Genomic DNA, 24,803 nt, shown 5'->3' with positions numbered 1-24,803 from the left:
AACGAACAACAATATACTTACAAAAATTAATTCAAATTCAAGAAATAAAATAACATTTAATTGTTTGTGGATCTTCTTAAAACAATCTTCCACACAAATGGTTGGCTTCACTTTACAGGCTGGGCAGAAATAAAGCGTTTCTCGCCGTTTTTTTTTTTTTTTTTTTTGCTTGTACTTTTATGCAGTTTGACGATAACTATGCACTAGAGTTAGTTCTTAATAATATGATGACTCTAAATGAAATTTTAATTTCAGGCCCTATTTTTAAAAATGGCAGTGGCAGTCAACGTGTTAAATTTCTGAATTTGATCCGTTTTCGTGTATAGTGGGGATCTGGTAAAAAAAAATATATTTCACCTTCGGGTGTAGGAAATTAATACGTTTGTAAAATCATTAAGTAAGGAAATCTATTCTGACAAATCCACTTGATGGAGCATCGGTTAAAAGAATATCCCGCTTAATGTAATAAATTTTCAATATACCTAACAGGTGTAATCTCTCCATTTGATCCCGGATAATGGAAGATCCCGCTTACTAGAATAACTTTTCGTTGCAAATTGGAAATTCCATTAAGCGGGTTCGGCTGTAGCAGAGACATTCTTCAACTTTAAACAGGTACATGTATGAAAGCTATGCGCGGAGTAATCAAGATGAGAGAGATACGGTCGGAGTGGGGTGGGGGGTATTGTTAAGCTGGCAGTGTTTTTAATTCAATAACCTTGCTACGCAGAAGAGCATAAAGGTATTTCGATTTTACAATTCTCAAAAGTCAAAATTTAACAAAATCCCACGTATCTAAGATCATGCATACATCAAGATGCTAATGCATAGAAGTTCATCTAATGTATACCAGGTGCAATGTAATATGTTAAGATTTTCATAATTTGCATAAGCCAAATATAGAAGCCATCATGAATGAGGGGGGGGGGGAGTTCCAGCATATAGTCTAATCCGATTGACTTTCGGTCACACTTATTAAAAAAAATTGCTATTTTTAGAGCTTTTTGTCGTTTTTGAAATCGCTCATCATGAGTTTTGCTCAGAATAGTATGAATTACAGTATAGATGAACATTAAAATGGAAATCTATGAACAACTCTTTGTGCTAAATTATAACTATATTTAAAAAGTAAACCGTTGCGCCTTTGTACTGAAACAAATTGTCCCAATTTTTTTCTTCTTTGAAAATGGGTTCTTTATAACCTGGAAATGTATGAGGCAATGAGAAGCAAAGGACAAAGTGTTCGTTTTAAAGTTTCTAGTAAAACGCGTTTGAAGTTCAGATCCTAGGCTCTAAGAGAAGTCCAGAAAACTGTTTTTCATTAATTTTATTGTTCTAAATTATTTGTATAGCAGAATCTACCAATGCTGCTACTACCATCTCTTGTCCTAAAACCCCGGAGGAGAGATTCTCCTACCATTCGTGTTGGTTAACTCCAAATTTTAATTTTGGCACTTACATCCCTTTGCTTATCACTGCCTCATGTGTGCCTCAAAATGTTATTTCCAACTTTTGACGATTAGTTAATTCCCGTATACACGTGGCGACGTTTAGTTTTCTCACGGCATTCTTATTATTTGGTGAGTTTTTTGCACTGATGAAGAGGCTCCATTGTAACCTTAAACTAGCTGTAAGCTGTATATTCTTAAGAATTTGCACTTTATTTGCGTTAGTTTTTCCTATTATTCATAATTGGTATGTCACGTAACACAAAATTCATTGAATTAAAGTTTCACAATCAAAAAAAAAAAAAAACAATATTAAAGTTCATGAAATACACCGCCAGCTTGGTCATTCCAGCAGAGGACTGCAGTTTCGTGCTTATTAGCACTCATCAGCCCGGCTTAGAAATTGACTGAGCTGGAGGTGGAAAACCTCTTAAGGGAGCCTAGAGTGCCAAACAAACTGGTAGCTAATATAGAATTAGTGCTGACCAGACGAGTGACTGAAGCAATGGTTCGGTTCAACTCGAAGATTGAAAGCAAAAGGCAGTGGATACCACTGCCTTTTGCCTCACTCGTCTGGTCAGAGCTAATTCTATATTAACTACCAGTTTGTTTGGCACTCTTGGCTTCCTTAAGAAGTTTTCCAGCTTAGACAAATACTAAGCCGGGCTGATGAGTGCTAATAAGCACGAAACTGCAGTCCTCGGCTGGAATGACTGAGCTGGCGGTGTATTTCATGTATTTCTGCCTTGGCTCTGGCTGTAGGGTGGTAACTTACTGATAATATTAAAGTTATAATCATTGAGCTACATATTAACATATTCGGAATATCATCTTGAAATCCGGACATTTTCCAAATCCAGGCATATTATTTCGTGACAAGGTTTGAGCCTTGTATTTCCTGAAAGAAATACGGACGTCGGAGATACCTAAATAGGTCATGTTATTTTTGGTTCAGATTATCCTAGTCTCACTTTACTTATTCCTATTTACTTTCGCTCTGCGCAGTTCGCTTTCGGAAATCTGTCACTAACCTTCCGAGTGCACTGAGAATTTGTACCATGTTTCATATCAGATGAACAAGGTACAGTGGAGCTCACTTATTAGAATAGCTAATTTGCCGCGGAAAATTATTTTCATAAGCGGCATATAACATTATCCGGGACGAAAATAACAATTTACAACGGTTTGGTGCTTGGAAAATATTACTTTAAGCGGGATATTCTAATAAGCGGGCTTGACTGTACTAATTCGCACGGAGTGAAGTGAATCGAACGAGATTAGAGCCCCGGCAAAATACTCACATCTCTTCGAACATCCGGCAGCGTCAGCCAGAGCGGGAAGATGATGGGAGCCATGAGGACATAAGTGATGCGCTTCTTGTTGGACGTTGGCCAGGAGATGTCCAAGGGTTCGTCAACCTCGATTTCGGGTTCCGGTTTAGCTTGGAGTGCAGCGACGGCGTCCTGGATATCTCCCTGTTAAAAGCAAAATGAATTTATTAGAAAAAAAAGGCATCAGTGAAATATATTTGTCCTCTGACGAATGAAATTTCGGATTGATCGTATCTTTGCCTCAAAGTAACAGTAGGATATCTTAGTGTCATTCCTGGGATTAGATGTATTACTGCTGCTCTAAGGTGACGATATATATATACATCCAAATTTATTTTCCAACGTTTGTTTTCTATCAAAACAGAGAGCGAGTTGTATAATATACTTTCAGTAATGACAAATGAAATATGCCGTATGGTGGGACTGATAATGAAGGGACAAACCGATCAAATGCCGTTATTTATTTCTTTGAATTTCTACACTCCCAAAATGCATTGCTCAATTTCGAGTATTGTTCAATAGGAAGACAACTTTCGTAATTCATGGCAATTCTCTCTTCGCTGGGTCCGTTTATCCTACTGAAATCGGAAATCTTTGTCAATCCGGCGATAAGTTTAACCGGATCATTTTCCAATTTGCCATGTTTTCAAATACAGCGAAAATTTCATGACACTTGTGGATGCATTTCTGAGTGTGTACCTATTGATGAACATTTTGCTGAATCGGTGTTATTTTTCTGAGAAATTACGGAAAATTTGTCAGATAAAAACATTTTTTTTTTTTTTAATATTTCCATATATGCAATGATCACTGGACAAAATCCTATGGTGGCAGGGCTACAGACAATGCTCTTTGAACAATAGTATATACAATGCTCTTCCAATATGGGTTTTGAACTATAGTTAATGGTCTCTGAACTTCATCTGATTTTCTCTCGACTCATTCAATTCTAAGACTTTATCAAATACCCTTTAATCAAAACTACGACATTTTCCCTTACCCTTTGATTTTATTAAAAATAAGCCTTGGATTTGGTTTTCGTTAAACGATTCCTACAGCTCTCCAAATGCTTGTTGAAACTTCGAACAAACTTCATCTTATGCAGAAAATTTATAGCTTTCATGTGGCAAAAAACTTTAAAATGTGAATAAAATATTTCTCCCCCATATTATAAAATGTATGTGAAAAATACGCTAAAAATCGTAATAAAAAAGAACAAAGTCAAATTTTCAAAAAATCGCTTCGAGGTGCACAGCCTTATGCTACAAACTAATTTTGTGCCAAATTTCATGAAAATTGACCGAACGGTTTAGAATGCCATGGGCGTTTCTTTTAGACAAAAACAGCATTCACAACAATATCCAGCAGACATTGTACTTCATCCAGCACACATTATGCAGCATTCAAGATTAATTTGAATTTTACAACCAAAATTCAAATGATGTTTTCCGCAATCATGATCGCGATAGGAGCCATTTTTTATGAAAAAGAAACACAAAATAGGGTCTTATTAGAATTCGTAGTTGCGAAAAACTTAATTTAAATTTTGGATGTCAAATTCAAATGGATGCTGCATGATGTTTTGTTATTTTTAATTATTCATTTTCTGGAAGCTGTATTGATATTTTCAATCATCATTTTAACACTGTACTGATATTTCCAATAATCATTTTAACACTATTCCCTCGACATTTGCTAAATTTCCCATTTGATGCAAGTTTAAGTAATTCTGTGTAAATGTGTGCAATTTAAAGTTGCAATATTTTCTTTTCTTTTTTTCTGCACAAAGGTAATTCCTTATTTCTTAACCCCTCCATTAAGAGAATTCACAAACAACATTAAATATTAAAAATCTTACTACGTAGCTGCCCAAATGACATTACCTTCAGTTTGCCGCTGGGATGATTTATCGAATGTTTACCTATACTTTTCCAAAGTTTGAAATTAAAAGTCATAAATCAATATTAACTTTCATTTAATCCCATTATAGAAATTCATTATGACAGGCTAAGTGATGATAATATTCACCATTTGATGTGAAAAATTACAGCGACTGAAGAGAAGATAAGAATTACAAAACACCGGAAGCTAACATTCAGAGCTTTAAAAGAACAGAATATTCTCTAATCACCAACAAATACTTTTCTAAGAATAGATATCAGGGAAAACATTATAACTTTTGCCCCCAAGGGGCTTCCAAGTTAAAAGTTATCGGAAAACCATTAAACACAAAATTCTACTCAGCGATAACAGCTCAAAAGACAGAGGGGATGTGGAGCGCAACCTACTTTCCGAAAGAAATCTAGAAAGCTTGGGAATAAAACAAAAATATCTGGAACAAATGGGCAATTGAGAGAATGTTTTAATAACTTTTGGGAAAATTTAGGAAAGTTCCGTGTTTCGCTTTCCAGAAATAATACTGATAACTTGTTTAATACAAAGATGTAAAGAGTAAAATATTCTTGTTTTGCACTTTTTGATAAGTAAATGTTTTTCCTACGTTTTAGAGCCTTTCTTGGATGGCTGCAGCAGTAATATGAGGAAGTGTGTTCTTTTGGAGGGCAATGAAAAGTATTTGCCATTAAAACATTTAATGTTAAAGCTGCAATCTAAACACAACTTACGGCGCATGATTTGTAAATAGAGCAACACTAACTAGAAATATTTTGCAACTCTTTTTTTAATTAGTTTTCCAGCACAAAAAAATAATTAGAAGATAAAAATATATAATACAATTTTAAAAATTCAAAACAAATAAAAAAGTAAGCCGAATAATTCACTAAAATCTTTCAAAAAAAATAATAAAAATAAATAAATAAAAATTTTTACTATTGATAAAGTTGAAACATCTGAATATATGTCGGGGTGTCCGGATCTCTGTGCGCGCATAGCATAGGCCGATTTTCATGACATTTGGCACAAAATTAATTTGTAGCATAGGTGTGTGCACCTTGAAACGATTTTTTAGAAAATCCGATTTTTTTCTTTTTTTTATGGCAGTTTTAATCCTAATTTTCATTTCAATTAGATTATATGGGAGGAAATATTTAATTCACAATTTTAAGTTTTATGTCATTCGAAAGCTTGAAAATTTCTTCACAAGATGAAGTTTGTTCGAAGTTTCTACGACCATTAGGAGAGCTGTAGGAATCGTTTAAATAAAACCAACATCCAAGGCTTACTTTAAGCAAGCAAAACGATTCTAAATGAAAGAGCTCAAGAATAAAATCAAAAATTAAAGATAAGAGGAAATTATTTTTGAAATGAGAATTAACTTAGGTATGTTATCATGATTACGTCTTTTACTCCCTTTGATTGTTTCATTACTTTTTAAAATTTTGCTTTAAACATTTTTAAAAACGTACTCATTTTTGAGATTTAAATTCTGTTCTTTTATTAAAAAAGATTTAAATTGAAATATTTTAACTGCTAAGAAAAAAGTTATCTGCTCGTATTTTAATAATTTGATGAATATAAATCCATAAAAGTTGCATAAGTTAATGTACCGAGCGTATGTTTGTATGTTTTGAAAATTTGTGTGTGTAGATGGTCTATAAATTAACTACTTAAGCTGTCAATCAAGTATGAACTACTCATTCATGTCCAAGTATTTCTAAGTTATCAAATTAAAATAGTTTTTTTTATACTTAAAATATGTTTTTTCAGCATAATATATTACATAGGCCATTTAAGAAAGTGCAATGAAGATTTCACACTTTTTATTTCTGTTTTAGTGCGTAAATTAACTATCGAAATTGCTCAATTTCAAAGACCTGTATCTTTTTTACAAACCAAATACACAAAACAATATATATAAAATGTATAGTACTTGAATGGAATATTCAATTGGCCAAGAAATTTCATTTTTAATTCCATCCCCTTTTGGTTTACAGGGGTCTAAAAATGTCATTTTTCTCAATTTTCTGATCTTTGAAGGGCTGTAATTTGTAAAGGGTAAACAAACACACAATTACAGCTATATTTTGTCATTAGTGTGACTCCAGTGATTAGTTTTTGCCATATTTCATTTCGTGTTTTCGTCCCGTAAGCGAATTATGACCCTTTGAAATGAGCAAAATTTTACATTTGACCTTGAACTTTACACCCACGTAACTCAGCATGTGAGACTATCATCTTATGCACTTTAACATCAAAGCGTAAAATTAACTGCAATAAATGTAATTCAAATAGATTTTGGCCAAAATGAAAAGGTCTAAAAGTCCCATTTTTGACTGCAAAAATCACTTTTGATGACCCCTAAAAAAATTAAGGGTTAAGGTTTTAAACATCATTCATATGCATTATTTTGGGATATGGGTTTCTAAAAAAATTAAAAATGGTCGAGCGAACTCGTCCGTTGAATCTGTATGGAATGACCCTATAGTGAGTTTTTCGTTTAGATAGTATTGTGCATTTTCTTTAGTCAATTTCAACAACGCTCTAAGCAATTAAAGCTGCAAGCGCCCAAAAAGAATCGGCAAATGGTTAGATTTTTACCTCCAGTTTCAATTTAAGATACCGATTAGTACATTTTTGCGTTAACGCAAAACGTGTACGCCATTACGTTCACGCCAACGCTGATGTAGCAGTTCCGAATAAAATAAAGTTACTGAAAACTGTGATCAAAAATTAATTATGTACTAATGTCAAAATAATACATAACTAAAAGGAAAACAGTTCAATCTCTGCACCTGGAAAAAAACTATAATAAAAACACATTACGTCTTAAAATTCATGTCGAGTGCCAAACTATAGATAATCCTGTCAACTAGCAACAATGCTGCCAAAGTTTTCGCCAAGCCTCCCACCAGTCACATGATGTATCTATGAACCAATTTTTTCACCAGCAAGTCTGGGAAAGCTCGGTCTATTCTTATTATTAGTCTATGGTCTGTCCTCTAATAATATTACTGATAAAATATTACGCATTAAAGTTTTGTATTTTTCAATATTCTGAATGATAAACGACTCTCAGACTGATTTTATACAAGTAGCCACATCCAAAAACTAAGTTGCTGCCGTTGTGGTTGCTATGGCTACTAGATCAGTATAACTATTTTACGGCATGCACACTCAGAAGCGCATACTTAAATTCTGGAAAATTTTCACAGCAGTATTTGGCTATTTAGAGAAATTATCTCTAAAAAATTGCTCTCGGCAAATTGACGAATATTTTCCAGAGATTTGAGCACGAATTTTGTAACCCAGCGAGAACAAGATCATCATAAGTTGCGAAACTATCTTGCGATTGAAGAATCCTCAAAATTACTCACTGTATTTCTGAGAGTGTAGCCCATTCGGCGCATACTTGTTTGTTGATGAAAATATTTTAATTCACACAGAATGAAAGACAACCAACGAGTAAAAGAATTGGAAAAAAGATAGTATGTTTAATTTATGCAGAATCAATGACGTGGGCCAAAAAACAACGACAAAGACTTTGTCACTGTCGCAGCCGGTATGAAACCAGCATTCTCACTCCGCATCTGTTTTCCCATACTTACTGAAGGATTTGTGCAGGCCGGTCCGACGCCAGGCTGGATGACGGCGACGCTGGGACTCTCAGTCATGATGGTGCTTATGGTGGTCGTGTTAGGATGGCCCTTGACTGGTGACCGGCAATTGTTGGTGCAGAATGATGTCTCTTGATGCTCCTTTTCGACTCTCTCACTCGCAGAACCATTAGCCAAGGGGCTCATGATGGCCGAAGACTGCAACAGAGCAAATAGCAGTGTTGAAAAGTTTCTGTGAAAAACCATATTTTCTATAGCAATTAAACAATGAAATATAATGCCTCATTTCTGAAGAAGAAAAGAAAAACCTCGTTTACAGAAATTTAGTTGCAGTAAAATTTCTGAATGAATACAAAGTAAACTTGTGCTGTTTGTAGTGTTTTGTCTTTAAAAATAGGCGATTAGCCTAATGTCATAATTGTTTTCTCAGAGTCAGGTCAAATCTCGTTAAGCAATACTCGCTTCTGGTACCATGCACGAACTGCCATAGAAGCAGCCATTTTCTAGGCTATCTAGGATTGGATGCTTCCGCGGACAATCTAGTCGTAAGAATTCATAGTGAAATGAATAGCACTTCACAAGTAGCAGACATCGTTTCATAAACGATGTAAAATCATTTTCAACGTTGTAAGCGACGTTTTAAAGGTGCGTGTGCTACCTGATCTTGGAGCCAGCTAAAACTTTATATATAAACACTTGTGCCGGGCTGAGGAGTCATATAAAAAATGACTGGCTCCGTCTCCCACTTCTGGAACTTTAGAGTCTCCGACTCTGTACCCAAAATCAGCTGACTCCGATTCTACGGCTAATCCCAACTCCTATTTTGTTAATAAATTCAAGAAAATGTTATGGTACATATTATTGCAAAATGGAGTGTTAACAGTTCAGAAAATTTTCACAATAAGTTTTATCTGAAAAAGAGGACAATTGTAGTGCCAATCTGCGTTTTTTTTTCTACTGTAAAGTTTCAGAAAAAATTTTAACTGTGGAAACTCTGGCAGAGTTAAAGACTTGGAGGGTTAATGACCTACTCTGACTCTAGGAATTTTTATAGCCTTCGGCTCCAAACTCCATCTCCTACTCTTTAATCCCAAAATCAGCGAACTCCTCCCGAAATCTACGACTTCGATTCCAACTCCTACACTGTTGAAAAATTCAGGAAAATTTTACGGTAAATATAACTGCAAATGGAGTGAAAACAGTACAGAAAAATTTCACAATAGGTTCTATAAGAAGTGTTTTTTTTTTCTACTGTAAAATTTCAGGAAAAATTTTAACTGAAAGTTCTGGCAGAGATAAAGGGTTAATGAACAACTCCTGCTCTAAGAATTTTCTAGCCTTCGACTCCAGATTCCATCTCTGACTCTTCAACCCCAAAATCTGCCGACTCTTCCCAAATCCGTTACTTCGATTCGGACTCCTACACTGTTGAAATTCGGGAATATTTTACTATAAATATTACTGGAGTGTTTGCAGTACATAACAGTTTTATTGTACGTTATTTTGGAAAAAAAGGGCGATTGCAGAGCCAATCGCTGGTGTTAACCGTAAAACTTTACAGTAAAGTAAGATTTTACGGTAAAAAGTACGCATCAGTTGTGTTAAATTTCTTCCACTTGTTATCTATGCAAAAATGTAAATAGGCAACCCCCCACGCTTTTTTTTTTTTTTTTTTTTACTACAGTAAAATTAAGTGTTTGGTCAATTACTTTATATACTTGTCATCCAAATATTATTTTTAACTTTTTAGTTCATTTTGCTACTAAAGCGTGTTTTTTTAGTTTTTTAAACTTTTATTTTATTTAACACATGAATTATATTTCAGTACGTTTAATCATAAACATGATAGGTATTGATTAAATTGAAAAACCAACGTAAATAAAGAACAAATTCTCACGATAATACAGCAAATAGCTATTTCACAGCATGTAGCTAGCTATATTAAATGCACCACGGGGCTGACTTGTAGTTCGCTGATTGGTTGGTTGTGGTCTATTGTCGTGAACTACTGTTGGTTGACCAATTTGGTTTTAAATACCGGTGTCCTTGTGGTTGACGTTCAGTTCTCCCACAACTTTCTGGTTGTGTGTTGAGTTTTTTGCACTGATGAAGAGTTCCATCGTCGCCTTCAATAGCTATATGCTGTATTTTCGTGAGAAATTGTGCTTTATTTACGTTGGTTTTTCAATTTAGTCATATTGTGGCACAAAGCCTATTTGATCTTTTTTCATTTAATGATAGGTATTGTTATCGCTCCAAATTTTCTAAATACTTAAAAGTCATCCTATTATAATCAAAAATAGAATATCTAAGGTTTGCATACGATTTTTGTCATATCATTATTAAAGGGGAAAAAAACGGATTCTTCCTCACTTTTCCCTCTAATGTAGGGAAAGCTATTGGAGGAACAAAATATTTTAAGATTTTAGCTCGGGAAATGTCGAACCGATGATCGTAAAAAAAAAATCGCTCCTAATAGGGCACATAAGGAAGGAATAAATCTATCTATTCCGTATTTTATGGCATCGGAGTTTCGTTTTCTTTCAACCGCATAAATGCCTGAAGCGAAGAAAGAATCTTCACTCTTGATCATTTAACCTTACATGAAAGAGCTTATTACCCAGGAGTGTAAAGATGAATTTCTGTGTTGTGTAGAGAAGACATTTTAGAGCGTTTGGTTTAAAATTTGATGTTTCTTTCTTTTGAAGACAGTTTATTTCTGCATAATTTATTCCGCAGCTTATCCTTCAGCATAAGTGATGTCAAATTTAGGAAATTTCTTTCACCGTTGTCTTAGTTTTTAAACTTTGCTCTTTTTTTTTTTCAAAAAGCATTAAAAAACACACAATTAGGGATATGCCCAAGATATTTTTTAATGGATTTATTTTCGTAAACTCTCATACGCAGCAATTTATTTTGTCATTATTGGTAAACATAATGCATTTGAACTTTGTTTTATCTGTTGAAGTGTTAAAAGGATATTTTTTTAGTAATAAATCAAGCATATAAAAAAAGTTAATTTAATTAAAATAGCAATTTTATGTGATGAATGCTAACAATTTTATCAGGATTCCGCTAAAGTGATTTCTTTTCTCATTTTGCATATATACTAAGGCTCGACCGATGGCAGTTCTTGGCCGATGGGCAGATTCCGATTGTTGGCCGATAATTCAAAGACGGCCGATGACCGATTATTTTGTTTCAAATGGTCGATGACCGATGCAGATGACAAAACCTAACGAAAGACAAATACAGGTTTCAAACATTTTTTAAAGAACAAAAAGGATTCAATACGTTGTAGAAACCGATGATAAGTCATATTTAATAAAGTGAATGGATGAATAAATTTGATAGTTAAGGCCTCTGACACATTCATATTTCTTGTTTTTTTTAATAAAAATGTTCTGTCGAAAATCATAGCAACGTAGAGAAAAATACATGGACCGCAAAAATATTTTTCGAATAGAAGAAAAGATAAAAGGAAAGAGAGGGATTTAAAGAATTGTAATTAGAGGTGGGCAATGTTGTTCTTTTTAATGATCCGTTCATCAGAGGATCGTTTATTCGTTGACCCGTTCATTCAACTCGATCATTTGAACGGCTTCGATCATTTAAGAAAGTTGCAGGTGATCTCTCTGCACGACATTACTCATTGGATCAGTAATATTCTTTGAAGGAAAAATAACTTAAATCCTCTAAAAGAAAATATGCCTATGAAAAATGAAACGAAAATTTTTATTCAGGTTTAGATGTATGAAGCAATTATAATTCATTTTGTAAGATATTTCTTAGTTGTCGAATAATAAGATATGTTTTGCATTCCAAAAATCGAAGATTTAAAATCAGTTGCTTTATGGAATCAAATATCCTTAGAACGAATGTGATCTTAAAAAGCGACGGATACTGTATTTGATAGGAGGGATGTTATAGAAGACAAAAGAATTGCCAGAAAAGTGATAAAAGGTATTTTCAGAAACAATTTTGGCGACAGAAATTATGAGAAGGATTTTCAGAAGCGTGAGGCAGGGAATGATAAGTACAAACATTTTGCTAGTAGCCCAAACAAGTTACACAAAACATTACCAATGGATACATTGGAAAATTGCAAATTAAACGAACGGTTAAAGAAAAAATTATGAATAGAGCAGAAAGTAAAAAGCTTCGAAATGCATTTGTTGTACTGCACTGAGAAAAAGGAACTTGAAGATTGATTAAGAATAAAAAATTTGAAGGTGAACGAAATTCAAAAGAAAAATGCGATTTTATGACAAGTTCACCACTACAAGGTTCCAAACTGCTCACCGTTCAAAAGAACGGTCGTTCATTTTATAGGTGAACAAACGGATCCGTTTATTTTAAGGATTCGTTCTTTTTGACCCGTTCGTTCATGAACGACACATCCCTAATTGTAATGAAGAGTCACACAATCACACTAATAGTTAAAAGCTCAAAGGTAAAAGCGGATATAAAGCAAATCTTAAACTAGAGATTTATTGTATTTCAATAAATAAAAATATAAAGATAGAAACCTAAAATATTACTACTATCTAAGAACATAACTTTTAAATGTTTCTGGAAAAGAAAAACTTTAGGAAGTTTTCCCACAAGTTTTTCTTATCGAAAATAAGTAAAAAAATGGCCGCAGCCAAGGAGGGTCCAGAGAAGCGGTTCTTGAACTTTATCATTTCCTTAGTGGCCTAAATAGTGGCCTGAAATTAAATTTTTGGAACTTAAGTTTGGAAAAAAAAAAAAAAATGCTGTGGTTGAGTTTTTAAAAGCCCCGCGCCTCTGAAGTTTTCATCGATGGCCTGCAATCACGTTTTCAAGACTACAATGTCAGGAAAAACCCCATATAACCCTCTGTACGCAACACTTCCGAAACTCGTCACCATTAACGTTAAAATTATGTTTTGAAGATCCGATTTTGAAAGAGTGCTACGCGAGAGTCATATTGAACCCAATCCCTTACTTTATGACGTTGTCAAAATAGCTTGCAATCGCATTTTTAAGATATCTATTTGAAAAACTTCCTGTGGAGGGAGAGCCCTACTATCATCGAAGATCCTCTAAAACTGCATCTTTAGAACTTCATTTTCCAAAAATTACTCCGAACGAGTCCCTGAATCCCACCCTTTGCTTTTGCTCTCAAAGGGGGCCTACAATCATATTTTTTAAAACTTCATCTTCGAAGGATTTTCGACGGAGACCTGAACCTCTCCCGCCACCAAGATCACGGAAGGTCTTCTTAACTTTCTTTTTAGAACTTCCGCATTCTTTTTTTTTTTTTTAAATTCTGTTAAATAGTCTCTTAACCTCCTTCTCCCTAATCTACCAAATATTGCCTAAAATTGCACATTTGGTATTTTCTTATCGAAAAATTGCCGCAGAAGAGTGCCGCCTCTTCCCCTAACACTTCCAGAGATGGTTTCCAATTGTGTTTTAAAGACAAACTGGATATTAAATTATAATAATAGCAATAAACAAAAAAGTCCAAATAAAACTTTCACTTATGAATATCTCTTTAACTAATATTCATAATAGCACAAAACCAGTTCTATGTAATACACTATAACGCAACAGCTGTATCACCAAGTGCAGAGCTTTTTTAGCGATATGAACGTGAATATACTTACTGAGTAGGTGCAGGGGCGGCATTTCAGCATTTCATTTTGGGGGGTCGAGTTTCTTAAATAGGTATTACCACAGTGCGGTCCCAAACGCAAATTAGCTAACAGGAAGTGGTCATAAAATCGGTTTAATATGAATAAAAATTAGTGTTTAGAAACTATTAAAAATTTTGATTAACTTTCTAATAAGTTATCATACAAAACATCTCGATACTAAAGTTTTTATACCTTTTGGAAAAGTTTTAATGTATGATTTTTGAAATTCGGAAGAACAGGGAATCGTGTTACTAATCAGTGCCCAGTGTCGTGCTGTTTTGCCAGTACAGCTAAATAGAAAAGATGGTGAAAAAGCTCATGCCTTTTAGCACATATGACTTCGCTTGAACATTTTGCCCATTATGCTTCGAAAATAATTCTCTAACCTCCTGAGAGATAAAAAAAATCTTTCTCCACTGGCTGAGCTGATAGGAATAGTTAAAAAATAATTGAAGTAACAAAATTATTTATTAAAACATTTTTCACATCTAGCTCTTCAAAACCACCCAGGCAACTTCAAAAATTGTAAGGGGCTTAATTTTTCATCATTGAATAATCTAGTCTCATCGGCGCTCTCAGCTTCAAGGAGATGTCATCTGCCTCCAGCTCTGTTATTTACTACTACAGAATGATGAGTCCATAACAAGGACCAAACTGCAGTCCCTGGATGTGATAACCGGTCTGTCGGTATAGTGCTTGTAATTTTTCTTGCCTTATGTTAAAATTGAATACTCATAATTGAAAAAAAAATTTTTCGTCTTCAAAATCCAATCCAGATAATATAGAGTCAACCATACAGAAAAATAATTATCATCAAATCTTGTGTTAATTTCATTCGAAACATAATCTACTACTTCATACAAAATATTAAAAAATCAATGTTTGGCTTGACATCATCATGTGGATTTTTTTTTTTTTTTTCACCTTTTTAAAATTGGCTCGGAGGAAGAATTTTTTTGAAAAGTTTCACGCTTAGTTGAAATATATATCTATATGTAAAATCTTATTTTCAGTTTCAATTGTCGATTGAAGTATGGTAGTATGGTGCACAGATCAATTGCTAGATTGAACTGTGACTTAAATAGTCCGAAAATTAAGGGTAGCGGATTGAAGATGTTTTGATAGAGTAAAACATTTTTCAAAAACTTTCCTCAATACAAAGAAATTGAATAAAAATTCTAACGTAGTCATATATGCTAAAGGGCATGAGCTTTTTCACCAATGAAATAATTGTTTTGCAATAATTCTTCCAGTCGTCGAATCGCTGCTTTGAAGTTATAGAGAAATGTATTTATGGTTTTCACTCTTGAAGACCAACTTGTGTCACTCCGAGATTGCATAATTATAGAGCCCCAAAAAAGGTATTTGTTGATATGTTTTTTTTAATTCAATAATCACATGCATTTTTAATAAGGTTCTATGAAAACATATAATGCATTGAGCAGCTGAAACGTGTTTCTAGCAGAAGAAAGCGATGAACGCTCATTAAATAAATATACACTTAAAAAATGAGCGTAAAAGTGATTGTAAAATATCAAAGAATTTTCTTCTGAAAATCATGCAGCAACACCACTTTGCACGAGCCTCTCATATTGGACATATACCATCGTTACACTGGGCACACAAGTATGAAATATTTAGCCTATTTGAAGAAATGTCTTCTTTAGTTAAAATTAACAATGATTCTCTATCAATTTTTACTTCCTTTTACAAAAAAGGAAGTATTGTATTCGCGAAAAAATTTTCACTCAAAAATCGCCCTTAATTTCCATTTTGCTCACCCCCAAATGAATGTTGAGTTTTTTTTTCGATTCGACCACATGCGGAAAAGTGCCTAAGAATGTATAGACACGCGAAATATCCATTTTGACCATCACCGAGGTAATTACAACGACTTTTCTCGTGACGTCTGTATGTATGTGCGTATGTGTGTATGTGCGTATGTGCGTATGTATCTCGCATAACTCAAAAATGGTATGTCCTAGAAAGTTGAAATTTGGTACATAGACTCGTAGTGGGGTCTAGTTGTGCACCTCCTATTTTGGTTGCATTCGGGTGTTTCTAAAGGGGTCTTTTGCACCTTTTTGGGGGGAAATCATTGTTAATTTCGATGCAAACTCAAGTGGTGTTATAATTTGGCGGTCACTTGGCGATATATCGCCAGTCTTTTGGTTGCCAAGTTTTGTCGCCAACTTGGCGAAAAATTTGGCGATTTTTTTTTTTTAAATCTGCTTTCAATGTGGCCATTGCTAGTGATATTTAAAGAGTTAGAGAGAGAATCCCATTAAAATTGCAATAATAGGGAAATAGCATGAAATTGGTGTAAAAGGAAGTCATGTGATGCACACATCAGCTCGTTTATGTTCAGAAAAGGCCGGAAAATATTTCATGAATTTCTAAGTCATCATCCGAATAACGAAAAACACTTTTTCTAGTCAAGGAATGTGTCGAGTTTCATCAAATAGCTACTGAGAACCAGCGAGACTCTTTTTTAATGAACATGGATTTCCGACTTACATACATTGAGATCACATATTTTCTATCACTCTGCTCAAAAGATTTGGGGGTGCAACCGCCCCCTCTTGACCCCCCTATTTGCCGCCCCTGAGTAGGTGTACTAAATATTGTTAAACATCATTAATAACGGATAATTATTTTTCTTTTTTGTTAAATGAGTGAGAGGTATCTGAAAGACATAATTTGCTTGAAATAATAAAAGTATTTATGTAATTTTTTTAACATTTTACAATAGAATTATCTCAATTAAATTTCTTAATATTGCCTCCTTTATTCGCCCACCTTAATGGTTGTGAAGAAATAATTTTCTTAATGAGTTCATGGTCATATAATCGGGTGGAAAGTTGAATGTAGAGTTCAAGAAAATGCATTTTTTTTCTTATTTTTCATTCCTAAAAAAAATTTAAGAAGGGAAAAAAACGGTGAAACTAAAATTATCGCATGAAACCATTTTTCTGATGCAGCGAGCTATAAATAAGGAAGTCACTCAAAAAACTAGTCTTTTTAGGCCTTAAAAGCGAGAAAGAAAAATAATGACTTTTAAGAGATTTTAATCACTATACAGACCCTGAAATCGGCATTTCTCGCCCAATTTTTACGATTAAGCTTTTGCTGCAGTTCCATCTTCAATCAAGGGCGTATAGAGTATATGTAAGAATATGCGAGTATTTATTTTTTTGTGATAAGTTAAACAGGGTAGGTTAAAATCAGAAAAATATAGGGGTTTTTGATTCCTGATCGGGAAGAAAAAAATCGGAAATTTTGTCCGAGACATTGGTTGGTCCCCCAAATTTGAGTCTCGTTTTTTGCTCTAAATTGTACGACCAACATGCTGATACATACTGTAATTATTTAAATTTAAGAGCAGAAAATTCTTAAGACTGTCATCAAAGTGAGTGTTTGACAAGTGTCTGGAATGGTTTCAAAAATTTCGGTAGTGTTTCGAAACTTGGCATATTTCCGAAACCCAAAACTGGTGTTGGTGCCGTTGCTGTCCAATTTCAGGCCCTATGCTGTACTTACTTTTAATTATGAAGTAAAAATAGATAAATAACAGATTTTTCTTGCTTTTAAAGCCTGAGGGATGCGCCTCCCTGGGGAGGCCGGGATAGCACAATCGGAAGGGAGCATAAGAGTATGTAGAAAATTAAGTAAAGAGTAAAACTAAATACTTAATTTTGTAGACGCTTGCAGATAATAAAAACACACTCCTTAATTTTGTGAAAGTGATTAGTATTTTACACTAATCTAACTTAAATCCCTGGTTACTTAAAAAAGGTTTTTATTTCTTTTATTCCTGAATTTCATAAGGTTCGTGTATTAATACGTCCTAATATTATGTATTCAAACTAAATTTACTATATTAGTAATATTACATTTTTTATAGGAAATTATCTGAATTCTTATTTACTAACTAGCATCAATTGCAGCTTGAACTATTTGTATTGAACTCACAGGGGAGGTCATGACCTCCAATCAGTTTTCAAAGGGAGCCGAAGAGTCGGAATGGTTGAGAACCCTTATTTTAAAGAATCTACTTTGATTTCTGCATTCATTTTCAAAGGATAGTTTCGACAATATGTTTTTGACAAACATCTGTTTTAAAAGCGATTTTCGTTTAGGACTCGTTTTTAAGATCATTCTTGCACATGTAAAGGACCATTTTGGCAATTGCTTTTTTTTTTCGAAAGTTCGCGTTTCCAGTAGCTGAACTTCTCGAAAGTCAATTTTGCTGTCACGATTTTTTTTTTTTTGAGCAATCACGATTGTTTATTGTTCTCATTTGAATTCCTATCATTTTATTTTCCCACCAGCACCCTCTGCCAGCACCACCGTCGCGTCGACCGGCCTCACGATGCTGCTCCTCTAGCGAAAAAGGTTTCCAGGTTGCGTACATATCCTACACACACACACATACACGCCTACACACACTCATGCTTGCGCACAGACATAAACACACTCCTACATACACATACTCACACTCATGCCTGCACGCAGACACAAACATTTATGCCTACATACACACACACGAACGCCTACACACACACGCGCGTACACACACAGTACTGCATACATAGCACGCACACACATGCATACATACACACACACCCACACACATGCGCCTACACAAACACACACGCGCATTCATACACACGCACACTCGTGATTGCGAAAAACATAATTTGAATTCAAGATGCCAAAAATTCAAATTGTTTTTTTTAAACCTTCCAAATTTCTAATTTTCTGCAAAATTATGTGTTTTGCCTTACATTGGAAAATTATCAATATTTTGATACCTTATTTATTAAAAACGGCATAAGCAAAAACCTTTTCGAATTATCGTAAAAAATGTGAACTCTGTTCATTGAAATTCCGGTCAACAGCAGCTGTTTAAACCTCTTTTTCTCAGTTTCTGTTTTTCGTTTTGAGTGCATGATATTTCAAATACTTCATATATATTTTTCTAAAACTTTTCATGCATGTTTGTCTGGCCTATTTTTATGACTTGAACCTCAGCTTTAGCAAAAAACCAAAGTTAAGTTTTTTAAAAGTATTTTCTCCTAAATATTTGGTTTCAGAAAAGATTGTTGAAGAAAAACAGATTTTTAAAGTTTAAATCGGAGTTTAAATCCTAAGGAACGTAAATGGCTACAGTTTAAAAGTAATATTAGAGTTATACATGTATTTTACATCAATAAAGAGTGCACCAAGTCACAAGCAATTTTTTGAATTGGAGACAAAAATGCATTTTGTTACGATATTTTCCTATAATATTGTGCAGTTTAAATGTTATTTTACACCATATATTTTTATTAGAATTTCAGCTTTCATTTAAAACTAACATTTTAATCATAGCTTGTATAGAAATTTCGTTACAAGCTTTTAAACAATGGTTATTCGTCATGTCATGTTAACGTGGTAAGCGTCCTGAAAGGAGACTTCCAAAATGCTCGTTATTCCCAGTTCGCCTACAACAGGAAGAAAAAAACACGAACGAATCCCCCTTTCTCATCCCACAAAACGTAAAACTCCTTGAAAAACGCACCAAAGAAATACTCCATTCAACCAAGTCCTGCATCAACTATTTCAAGTGTACACAGAAAAAGTACACGTTACAGCATGTTTACTTAGTTCCTCCGTTGTTTTCAGACAAAAACTTCAAACTCCGAATTCGCTGACAAAGGCACGAAAAGTGCTGGCGTGGTAAAGTTTTTATTAAGGCGGAATGCTATCGGATTATCGGGAGAAGGGCGAGAAGGTCCGCTTGAGTGTTCTGAAGATTTTTCCCTTTCCCATCTTCTGTTACGATAAGAAGCAATGTTTTTATGACTCAAGCTATCGCTGCTAGGATTCTCTTTTCATATGGCATCCTAGGAGCTTAAGGGCTTAAGGGAAGGGATGGGGCTTGTTTCATTATTTCCCCTTCAGAACACATTTCAATTTTGCTAGATTCTCTTCTGTTGCTTTTGAAAAACCATGCTTTAGCTTACAAGATGAGAATTTTCGGTTTATGACCAGTGTTTGTTGGCGAGATGAGTTGGTGATAACGGACTTCAGTTGAAACTTTGTGATATTTTTTATTAGCATCTATTGCGCTTACTCTGTCGTTGGTGGGACACTTTTTTTAATGGTTGCTAAAAAACAAATAAAATATTATTTTGAGTTTTGAGATCTTTAATTCAAATTATGTTTTTCGCAATCACGAATTGGGATAGAACACTACTTGTTGGATTTCTTGTTTCTACAAATTTCTTTTATCGCAACCATAATTTGATTTCAAGGAGTCAAAATTCAAATGAATGTTGGAAAATGGTTCATGTCACGTTTTCCTGAAAAATATAAAATTAATTTATTTTTAATTTTTTTTGAGATCACTTACATGGTATCATGCGAATCTTTGAATATTTTTTTATAAAACAAATTTATTTCTATTTCTTATAACTTGATTTTAATGCATCAGTGCATCTTTACACCTAATTTGAAAAATTAACTTCGACCTCAAATTTAGACACGTATTTATCTATTCAATTTTCAAGTAATGTAGTAAGTATTTTCACCTTGACTAGATATTATGAACCTTTCCCCTTGTATGGAGAGTTGCTAGATTTCCCCCATTTGACTGCCGTTAGGGAGTACGCCCTAATTACTCCTTGAACTACATCGGTAGTACAGCATGAAATAAGAAAAGTTTGCTATCACGTATGCTTAGTGAAGCAATGCAAGAATTTAAAAATTTAAATGTGTTTTAACATTTTTTTAAATAATTTTTATGTTGCAAAATTGACATACTTTAAAAGTTTCCTAGTTAAGCTTTCCGAACTATCTAATCGACTTCCACGTTAGAACCGGTAATATATTTCTCTCCTACAAAGTGCGCATTTACATGGGGGAAAAAATGAGCCCGCAGTTGTAGTGCGCGCGCCTTCGCATTATTGGGTAGAGCGACCAGGGATGCAAATCGGGAATTTTTGCTACAGTATTCAGTTGATTTCTCATTGCAAGCAATACACGACGTTTCACGAAGAAGAAAAAAAAACAACTTGTTTCGCCTACAATTGATTAGTAGAAACTCTCGTTTCTCTTGTTTTCAATCGATTGTGAAGTGGATTCGTCCGAAGACGAGTGCCAACAATCGTGAGAAGTACTATACAGAGAATAAGGATAAAACTCGTTAAATTGGAATCTGAAATAATCCTCTTATTCCACCAAGCATGTGAAATTTTCTTTATTAAGTTCAAAAATACGTCCAACGAGACAGACTTTTGGAGAATGTACGGAAGTTAATGACACAGTCACCCACTTTTCATCGTCGTTTTGCAAGTAACAAAGCCTTCCTTAGAAAGTTTATATCACATTTAGTCTTTGGTTGCCTTTGCTTTCGTCAGACGGCAAGCTCTCAAGAACTTCTTTAACCACGAGTTTGCGTGACCCTTTTTAGTATCATATCGACTCCGTATTCTTGTGCTGCTTGAGTAATTCAAGTTGTATAGTGTGGCTCTGATAAGTTGACTTCCGATGGACTGAAACTTAAACCATTCTATAGCTATATGTTAAAATAAGTGCAAAAAACGTCGCTTTGTTTCCCCGGATGACTATTATTATTCATGTTGTGTCAATCTAAAAACCCAAAGATAAATGAGCTCGACCAGGGTTAAGCATGATTTTAACAGAGCCAAACTTAAGCCGGTCCTACGTTAACAAAACAAAAAATACATACCTGCAAATTCTGGACATTTGTCAGCGGGTCCTGCCCCTGTGGCGCCACCTGTCGCTTGGTTCCAGAACCAGTAACGCTGGTGGCCGGGTAGAGCGCAGGCCTGACCTCACTGGCAGTCACTATGTAAGAGTTGAGAGTGACCGGGTTGGAGGGGTCGCTGGGCTGTGCTGCGGCCTGCTGCGGGGGCCGGAGGGGCCTCTGGCACGTGGGACACGTGACGCACTGGGGGCACTGGGAACAAGAGGAACAGCAAGCCCCCGCTGGAGGACCACTTGGGTAGCCCCCGTTGGCCTTGGCAGCGTCCAGAAGTACTCGCAGGGAGGCAATGGCATGCAGCTGTGAAGCCTTTTCGTCTAGCTTGCCTAAACACAAAAGAGATCGCATTTAATTTACATGCCTTGTGTACCATATGTACGCACATTTTGGTTTGCACTTTCTGTTATTTTTTAGGAACCTCAAAAGGTAAATTAATAGTAATAATTTGCATGCCATAAAGTTAATTTTAATAGTTCACCTCATTTTATAAACAATTGAGAAAATGTATGCAAAACCAACGATCAAGTAGACTAATAGTAATGAAAAATAATCCGAGCTACATTAAGCGAGGCATTCACCACATGCGGCAGTTCTCAGTCAATGTATTTGTATCTAGGGGAATAATTTCATACAATTTAAGGGAGGGGAATAGGATATGCAATTCCTTGTTTGTAGGTCAAACAATACGTTTTGTACTTTGCTAGTTGTGTAGAAAATACATTTCGGATAGTTTTCATTTTCCAAAATGTAAATATTTATGCATCTTTAAAAGCTTTGAAAAGTTCAAAAGTATTTTTATAACATCTTTTTTTTTTTTACTAATGATAAAGCTCAAAGTTCGTCTAGATATCTGGATCTCTGTCGGGACATCTGTCCGGATGTCTCTAAGACTCGCATAGCGTCTAAACCGTTCTGCCTATTTACACAAAATTTGGCACAGAATTAGTTTGTAGCATGGAGATGTGCACTTCAGAGTAATTTTTCGAAAATTGGATTTTGTTCTTTTTCTATTCCAATTTTAAGAACATTTTACCGAGCAAATTTTCATAACGTCGACGAGTAAATTACCAAATTATCATAACGTGGAACCGTAACATGGGCGAGAAAATTAACGTAGTAAATTTCCGAGAAACTCACCCTCCATTATTTGTAAATATAGAGGCGAATCAAATGACCTTTTAATTTTTTACTACGGGCAAAGCCCTGCGGGTACTGCTGTTAAAAATAAAACAAACATACGATGGAGTAGACATTGTACGTGTTACCAGGACTGTATGAAACAATGTATTCTGTATAAATTGCCTGCATTGCGTTTGAGGCATTCTATAAAATAACTGATTTCTTGCATTGCAGGTAACGCATGATTAAAAATAGTTTACAAAGAAAATAGCATTAAACTACTAACCAATGTTTTTATTTTAATATGCTTTGCTGAAACGCGTCTTTGTATGGCAATAATAAACTTCTCAAAAAATTAAAATAAGCTTTCGTGAAGACCGCGAAATCAAATTCTTAGTGTTTATTTTTCGAGCCGTAGCAACTCGTTTGGACCAGTTTTTTTTAGTCGTTTTTAACCCAAGGACCAGTAAAAAATTTGTAAAGATATTTAACAGACCTTAAGTTTTTTAAACAACAGAAAAAAAACCTTAATAGATATGAAAGAACTGTTATTAAGTTTGTCAAAAAAATTTTCATTACAATTAATTTTTGATAAACTTAAAGCGTAAATATTGTGATTATTCTAGTTAATATTTCTAAGTAAATGCCCTCTTTTAAGAAAAAGAACAGAAAAGTATGAGAAGTCAGCATAAAATCAAAGTAAAAAAAGTTTGTCTATTTTATTTTTGAATTAGGAATTTAAAAAAAACAAAAAAAAAACTGAGTCAGGTAAGAATCTCTGAGGACCGATAACAGTTTTCTGCGTGCCTGTCCGCTGAACTAGTGATTGAGAATCCCTCATTTATCTAACATAGGAATAGAAATCTTTCACTATTAGAGAAAAAATGGATGTAAAATAGGAAATATATGCTATTTCGATTGATTTTTTTCATTGGTAATTCATATCTAACCTATCTCAGTCAGTGTAATAAGAAATAAGTAAAAAAACAAATCGTTCATTCTGTTGAGGAAACTCTTTCATTGTTCCCGTTTATCGAGAATCAATGTTAGGTATTCCAAACCATTAATATAAATCAAACAAAATGCATTCTATCTTCGAGAATGGGACTGAATTTGGATGAACCATCAATTTTCTAGCTCTTTGAATAGCTTTTCTCTTTTGGCTGTAATCTGAAAATCAATCGCAAGGTGGAGGTAAGTTGTTCTTGGGAGATACACCATTAAATAGGCAAAAAAAAGAAACCAAATAGCAAAATAGACGTTCTCAATAAACAGATTCTACCATATTTTGTTATGCATCAAACCGAAAGAAACAATGTTTAAAACCAATACATTTAAAATTTCTTTGAATTTTTCCAGTTAATATCGAAATTGACGGATCCTTAGTCCAATTTTTCACTTCACTTATACAAAGATTTTACACTAAGTTAGAAAAGAGCGTAACGAAAATTTAAAGCTCTGGCGAAAAACTCCTTTGAAAGCCGGGTGTCAAAAACATTATATTGTAGATTGATGACTCTTAGAAAAAACATTTATCTCCATTTACTACGGAGGGCTATGTAAATGCTGCCTGGGGCTGTTTTTGTTGCAGATTTTTTACGCTGAAGTAAAAATAACATAAATGTTAAAATAAATAGTTAATGTATTCAAACCGGATAAAAACTTATTCTTTTGTTTGCCTGTGAAATTTAGATCAAAAAGTCTTCATATAAGAATAAAATATTGAAACGTATAATGACAGAAATAAGCTTTTAAAAACTACTAGCCTATAAATACTAGTCGAATTTTGATTTAAAAACGGGATAGGTTTCTACCTTGTTTGTGTAGGAAGTGGAAATACATGCATATGTTAAATATAAAAAGGTTGTTTAAATATAGCAATGTATCAGAAAAAAAAATAATTCAACTTTTAAATTGTCAGCAGAGAGTACATTTTTTTATTTTTAGTTTTCGGTAGT

At 34.2% G+C, this 24,803-nt stretch overlaps 1 protein-coding gene across 3 annotated transcripts in view; it reads right to left on the bottom strand.

The window, feature by feature from the left end:
• The window catches only part of LOC129230986 (sodium/potassium/calcium exchanger Nckx30C-like), a 514,695-nt gene that overhangs the window by 13,532 nt on the left and 476,360 nt on the right, over positions 1 to 24,803 (bottom strand). For all 3 annotated transcript variants that reach the window (XM_054865233.1, XM_054865244.1, XM_054865238.1), the window contains 3 exons: positions 21,691 to 22,052; positions 8,284 to 8,490; positions 2,750 to 2,923 (listed from right to left, as the gene is read on the bottom strand). In XM_054865233.1, coding sequence (XP_054721208.1) covers positions 2,750 to 2,923; positions 8,284 to 8,490; positions 21,691 to 22,052 — 743 coding nt within the window. The remainder of the gene's footprint in view (positions 1 to 2,749; positions 2,924 to 8,283; positions 8,491 to 21,690; positions 22,053 to 24,803) is intronic.

Source organism: Uloborus diversus, chromosome 1 (genome assembly GCF_026930045.1).
Source record: "Uloborus diversus isolate 005 chromosome 1, Udiv.v.3.1, whole genome shotgun sequence".
NCBI lineage: Eukaryota > Metazoa > Arthropoda > Arachnida > Araneae > Uloboridae > Uloborus > Uloborus diversus.
Note: the sequence above shows the minus strand (reverse complement) of the source record. Positions and strands in the feature narration are given on the sequence as shown.